The following is a 16838-nucleotide window of genomic DNA, read 5'->3' as shown; positions in this document are numbered from 1 at the left end:
ATTACCCCTCATAAATCCTACTACAATACATCGTTCATAATTCTATTTTTCTAAAGTATCTAATCTTATTCACAAAACCATCCTTTAAAACTTGTTTCTAGTTCCATTTCTCTCTCAACAATGTCTATTCTATCCTATAACATTTCTAAATCAACATTGCTTATCTCAAGATTTGCATACAAAGAAATATTATGTAAACCTTTTATCAAACTTTAAAAATCCTCTACAAATCCATTGCCCACACTATATCTCTTTTACCTACTGAAGTGCAAACCTTTTATCAAACTATACATCGTTCATAATTCTATTTTCCTAAAGTATCTAATCTTATTCACAAAACCATCCTTTAAAACTTGTTTCTAGTTCCATTTCTCTCTCAACAATGTCTATTCTATCCTATAACATTTCTAAATCAACATTGCTTATCTCAAGATTTGCATACAAAGAAATACTATGTAAACCTTTTATCAAACTTTAAAAATCCTCTACAAATCCATTGCCCACACTATATCTCTTTTACCTACTGAAGTGCAAACCTCCTTGGGTGATGCTGCAGCTTTCTGGGCTCAGTTCTTCACGCCTTTCCTCCGGATTTGCAGGAGAGCTGCTCCCTCTGCTGAGTTTTCCGTGGATCGCCACCGGCACCTGATGTCCTTCCTGACCATGCTGGGCCCCAGCCCCGACTGGAACGTGGGGCTCTCTGCCGAGGATCTCTGCACCAAGGACTGCGGCTGGGTCCAGAAAGTCGTGCAGGATTTGATCCCCTGGGATGCCGGCACCGACAGCGGCGTCACCTACGAGGTATAGGCACTACCTGAAATTTATCCAAATTATCCCCTCAGAGCAGGGGAGTTGGGGAGCAGTTTGATCCACGGTGATGCCGTCCATGCCTTTATACTTTTTACTCTACTAAAATTTTTCTTAAAATCAAATTCTTTTAGAGAGGTGTTAACTACACTCCACTGGCGGTGGTTTTGCTTGAGTTCCTTCAGCATTAGCACTGGTGGGATGATGTGACATCCACCTGGGGTATTTTTACCACAGAAGGACGGGATGGGTCAGGTGGGAAGGATGCACAGCGACTCATCTGGTCCAATCTCCCTGTTGGGGCAGGGGCATCCTAGAGCAGGCTATAGGATTCCGTACCGCTCTTGAATGCCTCCAGTGAGGGAGGCTCTGCACCCGCTCTGGGCAGTCTTTCCCAGGGCTTGCTCACAGCACAGTAAAGAATTTCTCATTTACGTTCACCTGTTATGTTCAGCACTGAAAAAACAGAGGCTTTGGTCACAACCAAGCCCTTGGGTGCCCTTTTGTATAGACCAAAGCAGTGCCATCATCAACTCCAGTTTGGGGCTGTTTCAACCCAATGCCAGCTGTTCTGTTTGGCACAGGGAACTTCAACTGTTTCTCACAGCAAAGCTGAGCAAAACCAACAACAAAACTCCCCAAACAAACAAAAATCCCACAAAAACAAAACAAAACAAAAAAAATCTCCATACCAGTAAGTATGAGTGTACTGAGTTCGCCTCACACTGGAATTTTGCAGTTTAGCAAAAACAGGGGAGTTTTAATTTCTGCAGATTAACTATTATTTTCTTCTATAACATTTTTTTTTCTTTTTGATTGCAGTCTCCTAACAAACCTACAGTGCCTCAGGAGAAGATCAGACCTCTTACAAGCTTAGATCATCCTCAAAGCCCATTTTATGATCCAGAAGGAGGATCTATCAAGCTGGTGGCCAGAGTCGTCATTGAGAGAATTGCACGAAAGGTAGAATACATAGAAGCAAAATTCTCAAGCGAGCGAAAATCCACTTTGTAAACCAAAAAACCAATCCATTCTTTCTCCACTTTCCCTCCAAATCTAAACTCCTTAACCTACTTACAGCAAAGATAATGGCAGAAAAATATTTAAACTGTCTTAAGGTGTTAGTTCTCCTAATTCTGGCAGTTACTGCATCTGCTTAATTGGGGATTTTCTTTACGTACATCTAGTAATTTGAAGAGAAAAAGGTGCTGCAGACACAGTAGTGCCTCAAAATGTGCTGGTTTAACTCCTCATGGATGAGTCCCCTCTCTTCAGTGTTCACAATCCTTTTTTTGCAGGGGGAGCAATGCAATATCGTTCCTGATAACATAGATGATATTGTGGCAGACCTAGCACCAGAGGAAAAAGAAGAAGGTACGTTTGAAATTAGTTTGTGGGCTACTAATAATTTATATTTTGTTCCATTCCCTGCTGTCACTTGTAGATAAGGTACAAAACTGACATAGGAGCAAAAATTCCACTCAGTGTCTAACAGTGATTTAGGTTTTCAACTCTTCTGGTCTTTTCTATTATCCTCCCCTTGTACAGAAAAGAAATTGCATGTATGCCTAGGAGATGACAATAACAATACAGGCAATAAAAGAGAGAAGACTTTTGGGGTTCAAATATATTTTTTTAAAATAAAAAGGCAATTAGAAATTCTTTTGTTCTTCTGGGCCAAAATGGAGATGATAGAATGCAGAAGGAAATAATGTATTCTCTTTGAATCTAAAGAAATCATTTGCCAAGAAAAAGGAGGAAAATGGAAGACCACTTTTAACATTCAATGCCTTTCCTCACTTTTCAGATGACACCCCTGAGACTTGCATATACTCAAACTGGTCCCCATGGTCAGCCTGCAGCTCCTCTACCTGTGAAAAGGGTAAGAGGATGAGACAGAGAATGCTCAAAGCTCAGCTGGACCTCAGCGTGCCCTGCCCAGACACCCAAGACTTCCAGCCCTGCATGGGCCCAGGCTGCAGTGATGAAGGTAACCAGGATTGGAAGGTGGAGGAGAAGAACAACTTGTAGAGTTTACTGCTCCTTTAAAGTTCTCAAGGACGTTGGTTGCTGTAGTACAGCCTGAGTTGTGGCCAAAAGAAAATTGCTGAAGAGCACAAATGGCAGCTGTCTGTGGTGAATTCTGCATCTCAGCTCTGTCAGGGCATGAAGTGCACAGAAGTATGAAGCAGAGGAGTGAGGGATGCTGTTGAGGTTTTGTGGGTCTTGGGTCCTCAAAGAGACAAGAGCAACTGTTGGTGGTAGTAAAGTTGTTTATTGCATGAATACGTCAGTCTCGAAGGCAAGGAGTTCAGAGTATTAAAGTCTGTGCTAGAAGTTTTCTGCACAAAGTCCCAAGCAGCAGCAGCAGCAACAGCTCCCATATTTTTTCTTCTCCTTCCTTTCTTTCATCTTCCCTCTTTGCATCCCAGTACAGGGGTTTTATTCATAAATCATCCAATCAGCTAAAAACAGGATTCTAAAACATTCTTTTTACACCAATCTGAGCTTAATTCTAATGTGTGAAAGTAGTGTCAGTTCTTACCCAAAATCTACATACATAATTTTATCTATTTACCTGCATAGTTCTATCTATTCTATCTAGAAATGCAAGCGATGTTCTGCTATGTTTTTGTTACATCTGGAGCTAAGTTACTGAACTTTAAACTAGGTTTTAGGGCCTTTTACTAGCTAACACAGTCTCTTAAGGCACTTAAGAGATATTTCCACTTAAAACTAAAACTTACACTTCTATTTCATGTCTGTGTGCCTTAATATATTTCAGCTCCTCTAGAGGTTCTGATCCAAACTCTGCATTTCTTTTTCCCTCTGAGGGACTCAGAGAGGTTTCCATTTCATGCATTCCAACAGGAACCAGCAGAGGAGAGTGGGAAAGGCAGCAGAAAAGGGATGCTGCACACACCTGGGCAGCAGCTCTGTCAGTGCCCACACCGCAATGCTCTCTGTGTTGCAGATGGCTCCACCTGCATGATGTCTGACTGGATTACGTGGTCCCCCTGCAGCGTCTCCTGTGGGATGGGGACGAGATCCAGGGAGAGATACGTAAAGCAGTTCCCCGAGGACGGCTCCATGTGCAAAGTGCCTACTGAGGAGACTGAGAAGTGTATTGTAAATGAGGAATGCTGTAAGTATTTCATTCAGCTTCATAAAAGCCAGCACGGCCCAAATAATTTTTATATGAGTCTTACTGGAGTCCCACAGAGCTCCATCTTAGGACCTGTGCTCTTCAATACTTTAATAAATTACTTGGATGCGAGATTGGAAGAGATACTAAGCAAATTCCCAGATGATCCAAAACTGGGAGGAGCTGCTGACTCCCTCAAAACCAGGGAGGCCCTGCAGAGAGATGTCAACAAATTAAAGAACTGTGCAATCACCAACCACATGAAGTTCAACAAGGGAAAGTGCAGGATTCTGCACCTGGGATGGGGCAACCCTGGATGTACAGACAGACTGGGTGTAGGAATGTGCCTCCTGTTGAGGGAGTAAACAAGTTCCCCTTTGTCTCCTTAAAAAGGAAAAAAGCCCAGAGGTTGCTCTCCTCAATTTGGTTAAAAGACACCTGATAGGACCATGGAGACCTCACCTCAAACCTAAGAATAGCTAATTGGACAGGAGCCAAAAAGCCCCGCCTAAGCAATTCCCTAGAAAAAGAAGAGAACAAAAGAAGTAATGGCTTTTGTGAAGTGTTTTAGCAGGAGCAAGAACCTCTTGCCCTGGCTCGGTTTATCTCTGTAAAGAGCTTTTTTATTTTGCCTTTTATTAAAACTTTTTGTTTCCAACACTGTCACAGGAGCCATCCTGCTTCTCTTATGCCACCTGAGGGTGCTGAGCTATCAAGGGTATAATGCTTATCTCTGAGAGCTTAGGAGACCTGGCTTGAAGAGAAAAAGCATTAGCTGGGGAACGAGACACTGGAAAGCAGTGCCAGGAAAAGGGACCTGGGGGTCCTTGGCAGCTGAATGTGAGCCAGCAGTGCCCTGGAGCCAGGAGGGACATCCCTGTCCTGGGGACATCAGGCACAGCATCACCAGCTGGGCAAGGGAGGGGATTGTCCCACTCTGCCCTGAGCTGGGGCAGCCCCACCTTGAGTGCTGGGGGCAGGTTTGGGTGCCACAATACCAAAGGAGTTATGAAGCCATTAGAGAGTGACCAAAGGAGACCACTAGGATGGTAAAGGCTCCAGAGGAGAAGTGTGAGCAGTGGCTGAGGGGAGACCTCAGTGCAGTTACGAATTCCTCTTGAGGGGAACAGGAGGAGCAGGCACTGATCTCTGCTCTGTGTGGCAGTGACAGGAGCCAAGGGAATGGCCTGAAGTTGTGTTACAGGAGGTTTAGTTTGGATATCAGAAAAAATTTGGGCACTGAAACAGGGTCCCCAGGGAAGTGGTCAGAGAACCAAGCCTCAAGGAGCTCAAGAAGGGTTCGGACAACACTCCCAAGGACATGGTGTGACTCTTGGGGATGACCCTGTGCAGGGCCAAGAGTTGGACTCCAGTATCCTTGGAGCTCCCTTCCTACTCAGCTGAGCCCGTGATACTGATGAACAATTTTCTCTGTCCTCTTTGAACAGCTCCCAGCAGCTGCCTTGTCACGGAATGGGGCGAGTGGGACGAGTGCAGTGCCAGCTGTGGCACGGGCATGAAGAGAAGGCACAGGATGATCAAGATGACTCCTGCTGATGGATCCATGTGCAAGGCAGAAACCACCGAGGCAGAGAAATGCATGATGCCCGAATGCCGTGAGTGGCCAGGAGCTCCTCTGCCCTGCTCTGGAAAGAAACATCATTTCTGACACATTGCCCCAGCACACAAAGAACACAGCTAAACCAGGGACAATGCTGCTTTCCCTTGTCCTCCTTCAAGTTGGGAGAAAAATCTTAGGGACTGTGAATTAAGTAGCACACTGAGTATCAGGATGAGAGCTTCAATAAAAAATGTTCAGCGGTGTCCTTTGCTGCGTGACCCACACAGCGGTGTGTGTACCAGCAAGCCACACCTAAACAACTCTAAGTTATGCAATATGAGGTGTATTTGACCATAAGGCTAGAATAAAACACATAAAACAGTGCCCTACCCTTTTAACCCCTGAAAATTTCAGAAATTTAGGTGTTTCTTTTGTGAAATCAGCCAGCCATATCCTTTACTGTCACTATTCATTTCTTAGAAAATTTATATTTTCTAAGAAATTTTCTATTTCTTAGAAAATATTAAATTTTCATCAGAGATGATTAAAAATTATTTTGGTAGATTAAATATGGAAGTTTCACTTGTTAAACTAAATTAAGTTGACTTCCAGTTCTGTTCAATGCAACAATCCTTTATTATTTTGTTTTTACAGGAGTTATGATTGAAACCTATCTCCTTAAACTATTTATTCCCCAGATGCACTGAGACCCAGCAGATATGACTTAGATACAGGAAAAGATAGCAAAGATATTTAAATCAAGCAAACCTTTCAATTTAATATAAAATTTTCTGAGCTTCTTCAGCAGAACCATTCAGCTTGTGACAAGAAAGTATAATTGGCTGATGACAGATAAAACGTAGCGCATTTTCCACCTGTATTATTTTCAAAATGCATACCTTCATCATTTATTTATAATAAGAAATTGTTAATAATAAGATTTCATTACCTTTTAATTTCCTACCAGATACCATCCCCTGCCTGCTCTCTCCCTGGTCTGAGTGGAGTGACTGCAGTGTAACCTGTGGGAAGGGAATGAGAACCAGGCAGAGGATGCTGAAATCTGCTGCTGAGCTGGGAGACTGCAACGAGGAGCTGGAGCAAGCAGAGAAATGCATGCTGCCAGAGTGCCGTAAGTTTGGAGAATTCCCTGGGAAGAGGAGGCTAATTAGGTGTCAAAATCTATGGATCAAACCTCCATCACCACTTCTTAGCATCACTTCTTAGACAGGCGGGTTATCAAGTGTGCATTGTTTAAAATAAAATAAAATAACATAAAATAAAATAAAATAAAATAAAATAAAATAAAATAAAATAACATAAAATAAAACAAAATAAAATAAAATAAAACAAAATAATAAAATAAAATAAAATAAAAATATTAATGATAATATTAATAAGTATTATTATTTTACACTTTCAGCAACTGAGAGCTGAAATACAACTGTGTCTGAAATTCAGCTCGCCCTACTTCACCCCATGCTGATTCCCAGTATTTCCATGGGAATACAGCTCTGCATGTTTAACACACTGCAGCTCCAGGCAACTCCCCTGTAGGAAATAACTCAGAATTATCAAACTTGGTTTATCACTCAAATGCAGACCGTGTGCGAGGAAAGAAAGAAAGAAGAGTTGAAATCACCTGTGTGATTCTTTTAGCTCAGGAAGAGCACAAAAGAGGCATTTTCCCACCTTTGATACACCTCTGAATGGTATCACTTTGCAACCTGCTGCTGGATGGTGTGGAGGCAGCTGCAGAGATTTTTTTTACCTTATTCCATTAAAATCCCCCACTTCTTGGGTAGAGAAAATTTCTAGTTGCTATTCCATCTTTGTGAAGTGTGATAGCCCAAGGCACTGCTGAATGAATGAGATATGATTGCCTTTAGCATCCTGTTTCCAGCTGGTTTATGAGGTTTTATCACAAATTACATTATTTTTCACAGAAATTATTGGTTAAAAAGGCTTTTAAACTGTAATTGCTCATTCAGCTTTTCTTAAATAATGTGAAATATCATTTTGATTTTTATTCACTGGGGCTGTAAGTGTTAAGCAGTGCTGAAAGATGAAGACTTTTAAGATATCATGGTATTAGTGAATGTGGCTTATTGCATAACACTGCCAGCAAAGCAAGGCTCAGATCTCAGAGGCAGCAAATTATTTTTAAATATAACTCAATTTTCAGCTTTTCATTACAAAACAGACAGATGGGTGGGAAAATTGAAGAAGGCACAGGAGAATTATTTATATGTTCTTTGTAATTTTAGTGATCTGCCAGCACCACTCTTGAAGAAGAAATCGAAGAGCGTGTCAAATAACACTTCTGCTAGAAATGGACTCAGAAAATTCTGACAGGCAGCCTCCAAACAAATGCATAGAAGATTGGAGGCTTAAGTAGAGTCCGTGTAGTTGAGGTGTAGACATTCATCAGGCACATCTGTGTGTTTCTGTGTTTACATCTCATGGATTTTCTGTCATTTTTTTGTGTTCCTTATTGCCTGCAGCCATCCACTGTGAGCTGACGGAGTGGTCCCAGTGGTCCGAGTGCAACACCTCCTGTGGCAAGGGCCACATGATCAGGACGAGGATGATTAAAATAGAGCCCCAGTTTGGGGGAACAGCCTGCCCCGAGACCGTCCAGCGCACCAAATGCAGAGTGAGGAAGTGCCTGAGGGGAGCAGGGATGGAAAAAAGGCGCTGGAAGGAGGCGCGGGAGAAAAGGAGAAGCGAACAAGCAAAGAAGAATTTAGATAGTGAGCAATATCCAGGTGAGTGTGAAACCAACTTTAGTGGTTTTCTGCATGACAGCGATGCCTTGTGAAGGCTGACCTAGAACAGAGACTAGACAGAGCTTAAGAAAAAAGTAGGGATTTATTAAGAGGCCTCAATAGATCCACCTTGGGCAGCACAACCCAAAATGGTCCCAAAATGCACGAGCGCTCCCGGGGGCTCTCACTGTGATCAGCTCTGCTCCATTGGCACACTGGAGTTCACTGTCCCATTCCAGCTTTAGCCCATGCAGTCCCATCCTGCTTGTTTTTCTCTCTCCAGCCCACGTTGTTGGTGCTCTTGGGCTGAGATTTGGGTCATTTGTCCTTGGTGCCCAGCTGGAGCAGGAATTGTTTTGTCTCCCTGCTCTGTGCAGAGAGCTCACCATCCCCTCGTGTGAAGCTCAGACCCACACACTAAAGCAGCATGGAATCTGAGAAATACGAAAGCTGAAACCTGAGGCATCAACAGGAGTTTGTGAGCAGCTCCACCACATTCTGTGAGAGCATCTTCAGCACTTCAGTCAATAAAACAGCCACATGCATTGCTCGCCCATCACCGAAATCACCCAGCCTAAGCTTAGGGCACCATGGAGAAAGGCCCACATCTGTCCATGTCTCAGCACTAAAAATATTTTAGCTACTCCACACAAAATTGTGAAGAAGTTTAAACTTTACACCTGGCAAAGGACTGAGTGCAGTTTCTGCAGATGTGGGGGGCAATCTTTACATCTTGTTAGCTTCAAACATTTAAAATACTTGTTTCTGGATCCAATGCTGAATTTCAAAACTGAGCTCATTTCTACCTCAGCAGCGTAATTCAGACTCAGGCTGCTCCAAGAGATCTTCTCAAACTGCTTTTCCAATGGGGAACAGTATCATCAAGTACTGATTCCTCAAATCAACAAAACATATCTTGTGGTATAATTAACATTATCTGGGTAGGAATTACGGCTGTGTTGTGGCTCATGCTTGTCTGACATTTAACAATTTCATAAGTTTATCTGTCTTTTGTAAAGTAGATACTAGATTTCTTTTTACATTTTCCAGTGTTTGACAAATGCAGCTTGGTTATACCTAGCAGGGGTTTCTATGTCTAAAAACTTAACCAAAAAACTTTTTTTTTTTTTTTCCAGTTTGTAGGATGAAACCATGGACTGCTTGGACAGAATGTTCTACACTCTGTGGAGGTGGAATTCAGGAGCGCTACATGATGGTCAAGAAGAGGTCCAAAAGCACTCAGTTCACCAGCTGCAAAGACAAAAAGGAGCTAAGAGCATGTAATGTCCATCCTTGTTAACAAAACACAGAGCTCCAAGTGATGCACTCTGAGCTAAATGGAAAGTCAACCTTGGTTTGTTTTTTTAGAACAACAACAACAACAAAAATATAAAGTGTATATTAGTTTTCATTTTTGCAGTGTGGTTTGCTTTTTAGTCTTGCTGGTGCAAGAAAAATATTTTATAAATATTTCCTCACGGATTCATGCTGAGAGTAAGTCTTTTGTACTCCAGCCAGCCCTTATTGCATAAAAATAGTGAAGTCATGGTGAGTTATTTAACTAAAATACAGACACATCTGTGGACATGGAATAGCCATATAGAAATACCACTTGTAAAGACATGGGATGCATGCATATTAACAAAACTAATTTAAAGTGACAGAAAGTTTCATCTGTGGGAGGATTTCTCTCTAGATTTGATTTTGAAAATCCAAAGCAGTGCCTCTGTGATTACACAACTATGCCAAGGAGTAATGTCAGTAATGCTTGTTCAATAACATTAAAGGTGCATGTTTATCTTTTTACACTATTGGGTTAAGCTGATAGTTATTATTATTATTATAATCATCCTAAACACTTTTCTTCACATGGATGCTGTGGTCCATGCAAGCAGGTCTTTTTTTCTTCAAAACTTAAAAAGGAAATAATTTTTGTGACTCAACAGTGATGTCTGACCACCACAAAATCACAGTCACGCCAGCACATAAAGAAAACATGCAAATGTCATAATATATATACAGTCCATACTGGGTTGATCCATTGCCTTTCAAAATGGACACAGAACTAGTAGAAATTGGTCCAGAGTGTTGCAACAGCTGTGCCACAGGATGTCTTCCACATGAGAGACACTAAAAAATTAGATTCAGTTTCACAAGGATCTTATTCACAGGTGAAGAGGGTTTGTAATAAAACAAGAATGGTAGAGAAAAGGTGAGCCAGGCTCTCATGCATCCCTTAAAACTGAAATGAGTCACTGAAAAGAAGTAATGAGAGTCTTTTAAAAAAACTGATTATAGATTGGCACAAGAATACATTTAGAGTAGTGTCATTTATTCAGAGCAAAGGGTAATTTAAAAATTACTAAATTCGTGAGGATTACCCATTTGTGGATATCCTAGTCAGGTTAAATGCCTTCCCTGACTACTAAAGTGATTAAAAAACTGCCTGAGATTAGAAAATACCTCCTCACTCTTTTATTTGCTATTTTACCCCATCTCCTGCTGAGTTTAGCTCTCATCCCTACACAGTCAGGTGTAATCAGGGAAACCCTTGGGCCCCATTTGCTATTGGAATACAATATCTTCCTGTAATTCTGTTTTTCTGTAATAATCTAACATGAAGAGGGGAAGATGATGGGTTACCTTTTGGTCCAGGCAAGGCAGCATACCCCTATGTCTCTTCTGAAGTAAGAGCAGTGCACTGAAAATAAAGATTGTTGAAGCCGACACTTAAGCTTGAGAGAAATGAACGGAGAGAATTTTTTTAAATGGTCTCTAAACCACCCTGAAGTAATTTACTCACTTCCTTAACACTTGGTCACTACCCTGAGGACCTGACAGCTGGGTTTTGAATATTGCTGTGCACCTCTGAGCTGCTCATCTTCCCCACCACCACCACCCTGGGGATCCTCTGTACCTGAACAGCTCGCTGGGCTGGTGGCATTAATTGTGGGGCTGTTCATCAGCATTTCTCCACTGAACACTGCAAGGGCTGCTCAGGAATTCCACAGCCATCACATCCCACCCCTCTCAAGATATTTTACTGCTTTCTGCAGATTTGGAGTGAAGGAAAGGCCACGGAAATAATGGAACCAAGGGCAGTGTGAACCCTCTCCTGCTGCTGCTAAATGAAATGGGTGCACACCCATAGCCAACCAAACCAGGAGAAAAAAGAATACAGCAAGGTTTAATGCTAAAACCAAACATTTTACTTTTTGCACAGCTTGGCTCACTTAATAACATTAATTCAGATAGTTGTGCAGTTTATGTCTCTACAGCACTGCCATTACAGCATAGCAGCAAGACTGTCCCTCAGTAATGCATTTAGGATCTTACATTTCACATTTATGACCAAAAATAAAGAAAACTCAATGAAAAAAACAGTGGAATGATATAGGTACTGGAGGAGTGACCAGCTGAGCATATTTCTGGGGAAGAAACTGCAGAGAAGGACCACAGTGATCAATGCCAGGAGCTCGGCCAGGGCAGAGCCACATCTCTGGCTGAGCTGACAGAGGGTGCCCCAGCTGAGGCCATTCACTCAGAAAAGTAATCTTTGGCCATAAAATGTGTGGCAGAGTGCTTTTAAAGGCTTTGAAGGATCTGTGAGCCTGGGGCAGAGGGAGCAGGAGTTTCTCCTGAATGGAAAAAATTTGCTGAGTTCAGGAACCACATTTATCTCATCAACCACTTGTTCAAGCTTATCTTGCAAAACCATGCCTGTTTCAGCAAATAATCAATGAAACCCAGTGTTGTATTTTCATTTTCACATTTGTTCCAGTTCATCAAGCTGTTTTGTCTCCTAAATACTCCCTTTGCCAAAGGCCACATAGTCCAAATACACTTATAGAAAACACACAATACCTTTGTGAACTTGCCCACAAAATTGACCATTAAAGCAATCTGGCATTCCTTTCTCTGTGCTTCTTACTAATTTGATTCTCCAGATCCCTTTTTTTTTTTTTTTTTTTTTTTCCCCTCTCTTTTAGCAGGCTGTTCAGTGTGATTTCCAGTAATTTCTCTTAGGCTCATTAAAGTTCTGAATGTTGTAAATCGCTTTTTCCCTCACCTTGTTAATAGATGAAATGACAAGGTAATTGCACCAGGTCAGAAATGTGTGACCACTCCTGCTTATGTTCAGCTCCTCACACTTGTTTTTCTGTTGAAGCATTTTACAGACCTCTTGTCTTTCTTCTAACTTGATACATGAGAAATATTAAAGCTTGTTACATTTTGTAAAAAAAAAAAAAAAAAAAAAGAAAAAAAAAAGAAACACAAATGAAAACAAACTAAGGGAAAAAAAAGAGGTTGATTTTCTATTCAGAACAAAAAGGAAAAAGCTCTGATATACAATATGTAGAAGTCTTGTTACTGTAAACTTTCTAGTAGTGTAATAGGCACTGGTTATCAGTCAATAAAAATAAGAACTGTTATTGTTCTGATGTCCTGAATAATCCTGCTGAACTCAAAGCACAGATGTCACACCAGTTTTGTAGACCTCAACTACCAGATCTTAGCATTGTGAGTACCTTTTTTTTTCTATTATACAAATGATAGAACCTTTACACATAACAAAAAAGGAAAGTTAGGGGCTTAACAAATGTACAGTAAGACTCTGTTTGTGCGACATATGAGTTAAACAAAATTTTGTTTGATTGCATTTTTAAATTTCCTTTGTTGTTTTTATTTGCTGTGGAATTATGAAAAAGCTACCATGAACATTTCTTACCAAAGTCTTGTGTAGATGTTTTGTAGCTGTCTGCCTAACACATTATTATTATTGTTATTATTATTATTATTATTATTATTTTGGAATAAAGACATCTTTACTATGAATTTTACACTTGTATGAGATTCTGTTCAACTAATATGATTATATACACCAAAAAAACCATTTATTAATACGAGTTATGTTCTTACGTACATTTTACTCCTGTTCAAGGTCACAGGATATCAGGAGTGAGTGGTTTTTATTTGAACCAGTCGTTCTTTCTACTTGGAAGTTGTTTGCATCAAGGTCTTTGTCAAATAGTTTGTTGTTCTTTTGAAATCACAGGGTAACTTAGGAACATCACATAATGTATTTCTGTATTACTCTCACGTGGGTTTTGTTGCTGTTGTTGGTTTTTAATAAAAGAGAAACTATTTAAAAGAACACATTTTAAAGCCTGGTGGTACATGAAAGGAAAAATTGTTAAAAATAAGGTCCAAAAAAGCCTGAGATTTTGTGAAACTTTCGACTCTTTTGTGCTACTGGAAAAGTGTTTTTGGACAGTGCAGGTCCAAGCGTGCCACTGATAATTACCCAGGTATTTTGGGGGTGAGGGAGGCCACACAGCAATGCTGCTGCTCTAGAAATCCTGGATGTTACAGAAATTGTCTGTAACATTTGAAGCAAACAGTGCATCCACAAAAAACCCTCTAGCCTAAAACTGAAGTGTAACCCAGCTGAGGCGAAGCTGGAGGCAGTAACTGAAATATGCTAAAATCCCTGAACTCCTCTCTACCACATTTAAGGCACTTTAGTGTTCTTTGCTCCACTTGCAGACCCATTTCATATTTTTATTGCAGCACTTTCAACCCTGGGACTCAGCCATTTCATGTGGTGTTGTGCAAAACAAAGCAATTCTGTTGAGCTGAATGATGCTGGGTTCTGTCTCCCCTGCTTTCCAAAAGACAGAACAATTTGTGCCATAACTTGTGGGTTCTCTGCTTCCTTTTTCTACCTCTATCAGGGTCGGGATTGAAGGCACTTGAGACGACAGTTCACATTCAGACTCAGGTGTTTATTGTTTCTTATCTGTTACAGCCTCACAGCCCGAGTTCTGCAGTCTTTCATTAGCACAAAAGGGTACCTATCTCTTGTTACAAGGTCTTTTAAGGCTAAAATATCCAATTAAGAAAGAACACCTAGATTATTTTCCCTTTTAACCCAATAACTGATCCCCCGAAGCCCGCAATGCAGACTTTTCTGTCCAATCACAAAACACCACCCAAACCCATGGAGAAGAAGGAAGAAGAAGGTGAAGAAGAACAACCTGCCTGCACCCTAAAACCTCCATCTTGCTTCATATTTATTTCTGTATTCTAAAACCCCAGACTCTAAGCTTTCCACCCTGTGATATTACACTCTTCTAACCAACTCCACACCCACAATCCCAGTGGTATTAATCAATTTTGGAAGCTTTCTCCACGACCTCAGGTCAAATGCAGTGTTCTCCTGTGGGTCTGTGCCTTTAAGCACAGAAAGTTTAAAATTCTCAGCATCCAGGGCTCCAGCAATAACTGATGGGCACATTAACTGCTCAGCAGGCAAGGACAGTTTTCACAGGTGGTCTAGGTATCCTAATGCACCTAAAATGTTAATGCTGGGAGCTCTGCATTCTCACCTTCCTCACTGAAGCCCTCAGGAGCCCCAGTTGCTCTGCCATCAGTAATAAACTCACAAGCACTGAGACAGGAGAGCCCTCCCTCTCTGTGTGAGCACCACATCTGCACAGGGAGCAGAAATAAAGCCTCTCACAACTCACAGTCTGCTTCCTTCTCATGGCAGGGTATTTTGAGAGAGGTCTTTTAAATTATGTGTTTTATATACATCTCAAAGACCAAGAGCCTTAAACCCTCACCTCCCATGGCCCAGGTGCAGAAAGCACCCCAAAGCAGCTTGGGGTGTACCAAACCAGCTGTACCTGAAGTGCCTTTTTAGCTGAAAAGAGAGAGAGAGAGTGAGATTACGTGCATATAAAGGAAAAGAGCAAAGATGGCTCTATCACAGAACCTCTCCAAGAGAAACTCTCCTTCCCACTGATGCTGCCAAAAATACTGTGATATTACAAGGAGAATACACAGGAGTAGCCAGTGCCACTTCAACAAAGTCTCCTTAAGTAACTTTTCCAGATACAATTAGTGAGGCTGGGGTTAGGATTTATATTTCTTCATAAGCTTTGAGGCAAGGGACCTGGGCCAACAGCTGATAAAAAACATAAATAACAGATCCCACACTTGATATGGTATCACATATTACCTTATCCATATAAGTCAGAAGTTAAAAGGGAAAAAAAAAAGAAGTTTTTTACTTAGAGTATCCTTAAGACACTTGGGCAGTGAGGGAACCAAAGCAGTGTCTAGAAAACATGGAGTTAGATTATAAGTAAAAAAAATTTGAAAATGGTCTATGTCATGATTTCAAAGTGCATAAAAGGTTATGAACGGTAAAATAAAATTTTATAGTTCTTACATAAAAAGATACACAGAAAACAAGGTGCACAACTATACAAACAGTGCTCCCAGAGCTAACAAGCAGCTGTACTATTTAAAAAATCAAAATATTTGCACTCATTCTCAAATGTCTTCACTGTAGGAAAACAAACTTTTGTCAATCTACTTGCAAACATACAATACTATACATATATAATACTATACAATACTATATATACATACAATACAATACTATATATATTTTTGCTATATTTATACATATACACACTATACTTTTCTTGCTACGTTTCAACTTCCAGTTTACATGCACCTTAAACGTCAGAAAAGAGAATAAATATCTGTAAATGGTTCATTCCTGGAGGACACAGCCGCGTACAGAGAGGAATCAATGCATTCACACACAAAAAGGACTGAAATGTCTTTACTGGAGAAATAAAATGACATCCCACTAGATGGCACTGGAAGCCAACACAGACAGCTGTGTGTGGGGTTTAAAAAACAAGAAAAAAAACCCCAAATACCCCAAAAACCGAACAAAATATAAACGCCAAGTAAGCAGAGTATCACCGTGGGAAGGGGCTCTCAGACCCTAAATCAGCATTTTTCTCTCTGTAGCTGCCCACTCCCTGCTAACACCAAGGACATCACTGCTGCTGGAATCTTGTCCCAGCCTTCCTCAATTCGCTCAGGAATGCTCAGGGTGCAAATCACCTGGGAAGGGACAAGAGGGGGCAGGGAAAGGAGCCACAGGAACACTCTGGTATTCTCTGCCACACCTGTGCCCTGCTCTTCTAGCCAGGCATCCTCTCCTTCTCCTCCGGGGGATAAAAACAAACAAACAAACAAACAAAAAAAAAAAGTGGTTTTATCTATCAATCTTTAGAAGTAGAAGTCCTCCAGCCCAGGCAGAAGGAGAGAAGAGGCCCAGCATTTCAAACACTCCTGCAAGGGAGGTCAGGGAGAGGAGGTTTGAAGGCAGCATCTCTGAGTTTTTGTGCCAGGGTGAAGGTGATGCCTCAGGTTTCAGCTTTTGTATTTCTCAGATTCCGTGCTGCTCTAGTGTGTGGGTCTGGGCTTCACACGAGGGCATGGTGAGCTCTCTGCACAGAGCAGGGAGACAAAACAATTCCTGCTCCAGCTGGGCACCAAGGACAAATGACCCAAATCTCAGCCCAGGAGCACCAACAGCGTGGGCTGGAGAGAGAAAAACAAGCAGGATGGGACTGCATGGGCTAAAGCTGGAATGGGACAATGAACTCCAGTGTGCCCATGGAGCAGAGCTGATCCCAGTGAGAGCCCCCGGGAGCGCTCGTGCATTTTGGGACCATTTGGGTTCATC

The 16838-nt window shown here is 41.4% G+C and overlaps 1 protein-coding gene across 1 annotated transcript in view; it reads left to right on the top strand.

The window, feature by feature from the left end:
- The window catches only part of SPON1 (spondin 1), a 181737-nt gene extending 168615 nt beyond the window's left edge, over positions 1-13122 (top strand). Inside the window, exons 8-16 of the mRNA XM_068194719.1 lie at positions 600-801; positions 1630-1770; positions 2106-2181; positions 2615-2797; positions 3782-3952; positions 5401-5568; positions 6481-6645; positions 8018-8281; positions 9418-13122. Coding sequence (XP_068050820.1) covers positions 600-801; positions 1630-1770; positions 2106-2181; positions 2615-2797; positions 3782-3952; positions 5401-5568; positions 6481-6645; positions 8018-8281; positions 9418-9581 — 1534 coding nt within the window. The 3' untranslated portion in view covers positions 9582-13122. The remainder of the gene's footprint in view (positions 1-599; positions 802-1629; positions 1771-2105; positions 2182-2614; positions 2798-3781; positions 3953-5400; positions 5569-6480; positions 6646-8017; positions 8282-9417) is intronic.
- The last annotated feature ends 3716 nt before the right edge of the window (positions 13123-16838 follow it).

Source organism: Anomalospiza imberbis, chromosome 6 (assembly GCF_031753505.1).
Source record: "Anomalospiza imberbis isolate Cuckoo-Finch-1a 21T00152 chromosome 6, ASM3175350v1, whole genome shotgun sequence".
Classification (NCBI taxonomy): domain Eukaryota; kingdom Metazoa; phylum Chordata; class Aves; order Passeriformes; family Viduidae; genus Anomalospiza; species Anomalospiza imberbis.
This window is presented reverse-complemented; position numbering and strand designations above follow the sequence as displayed.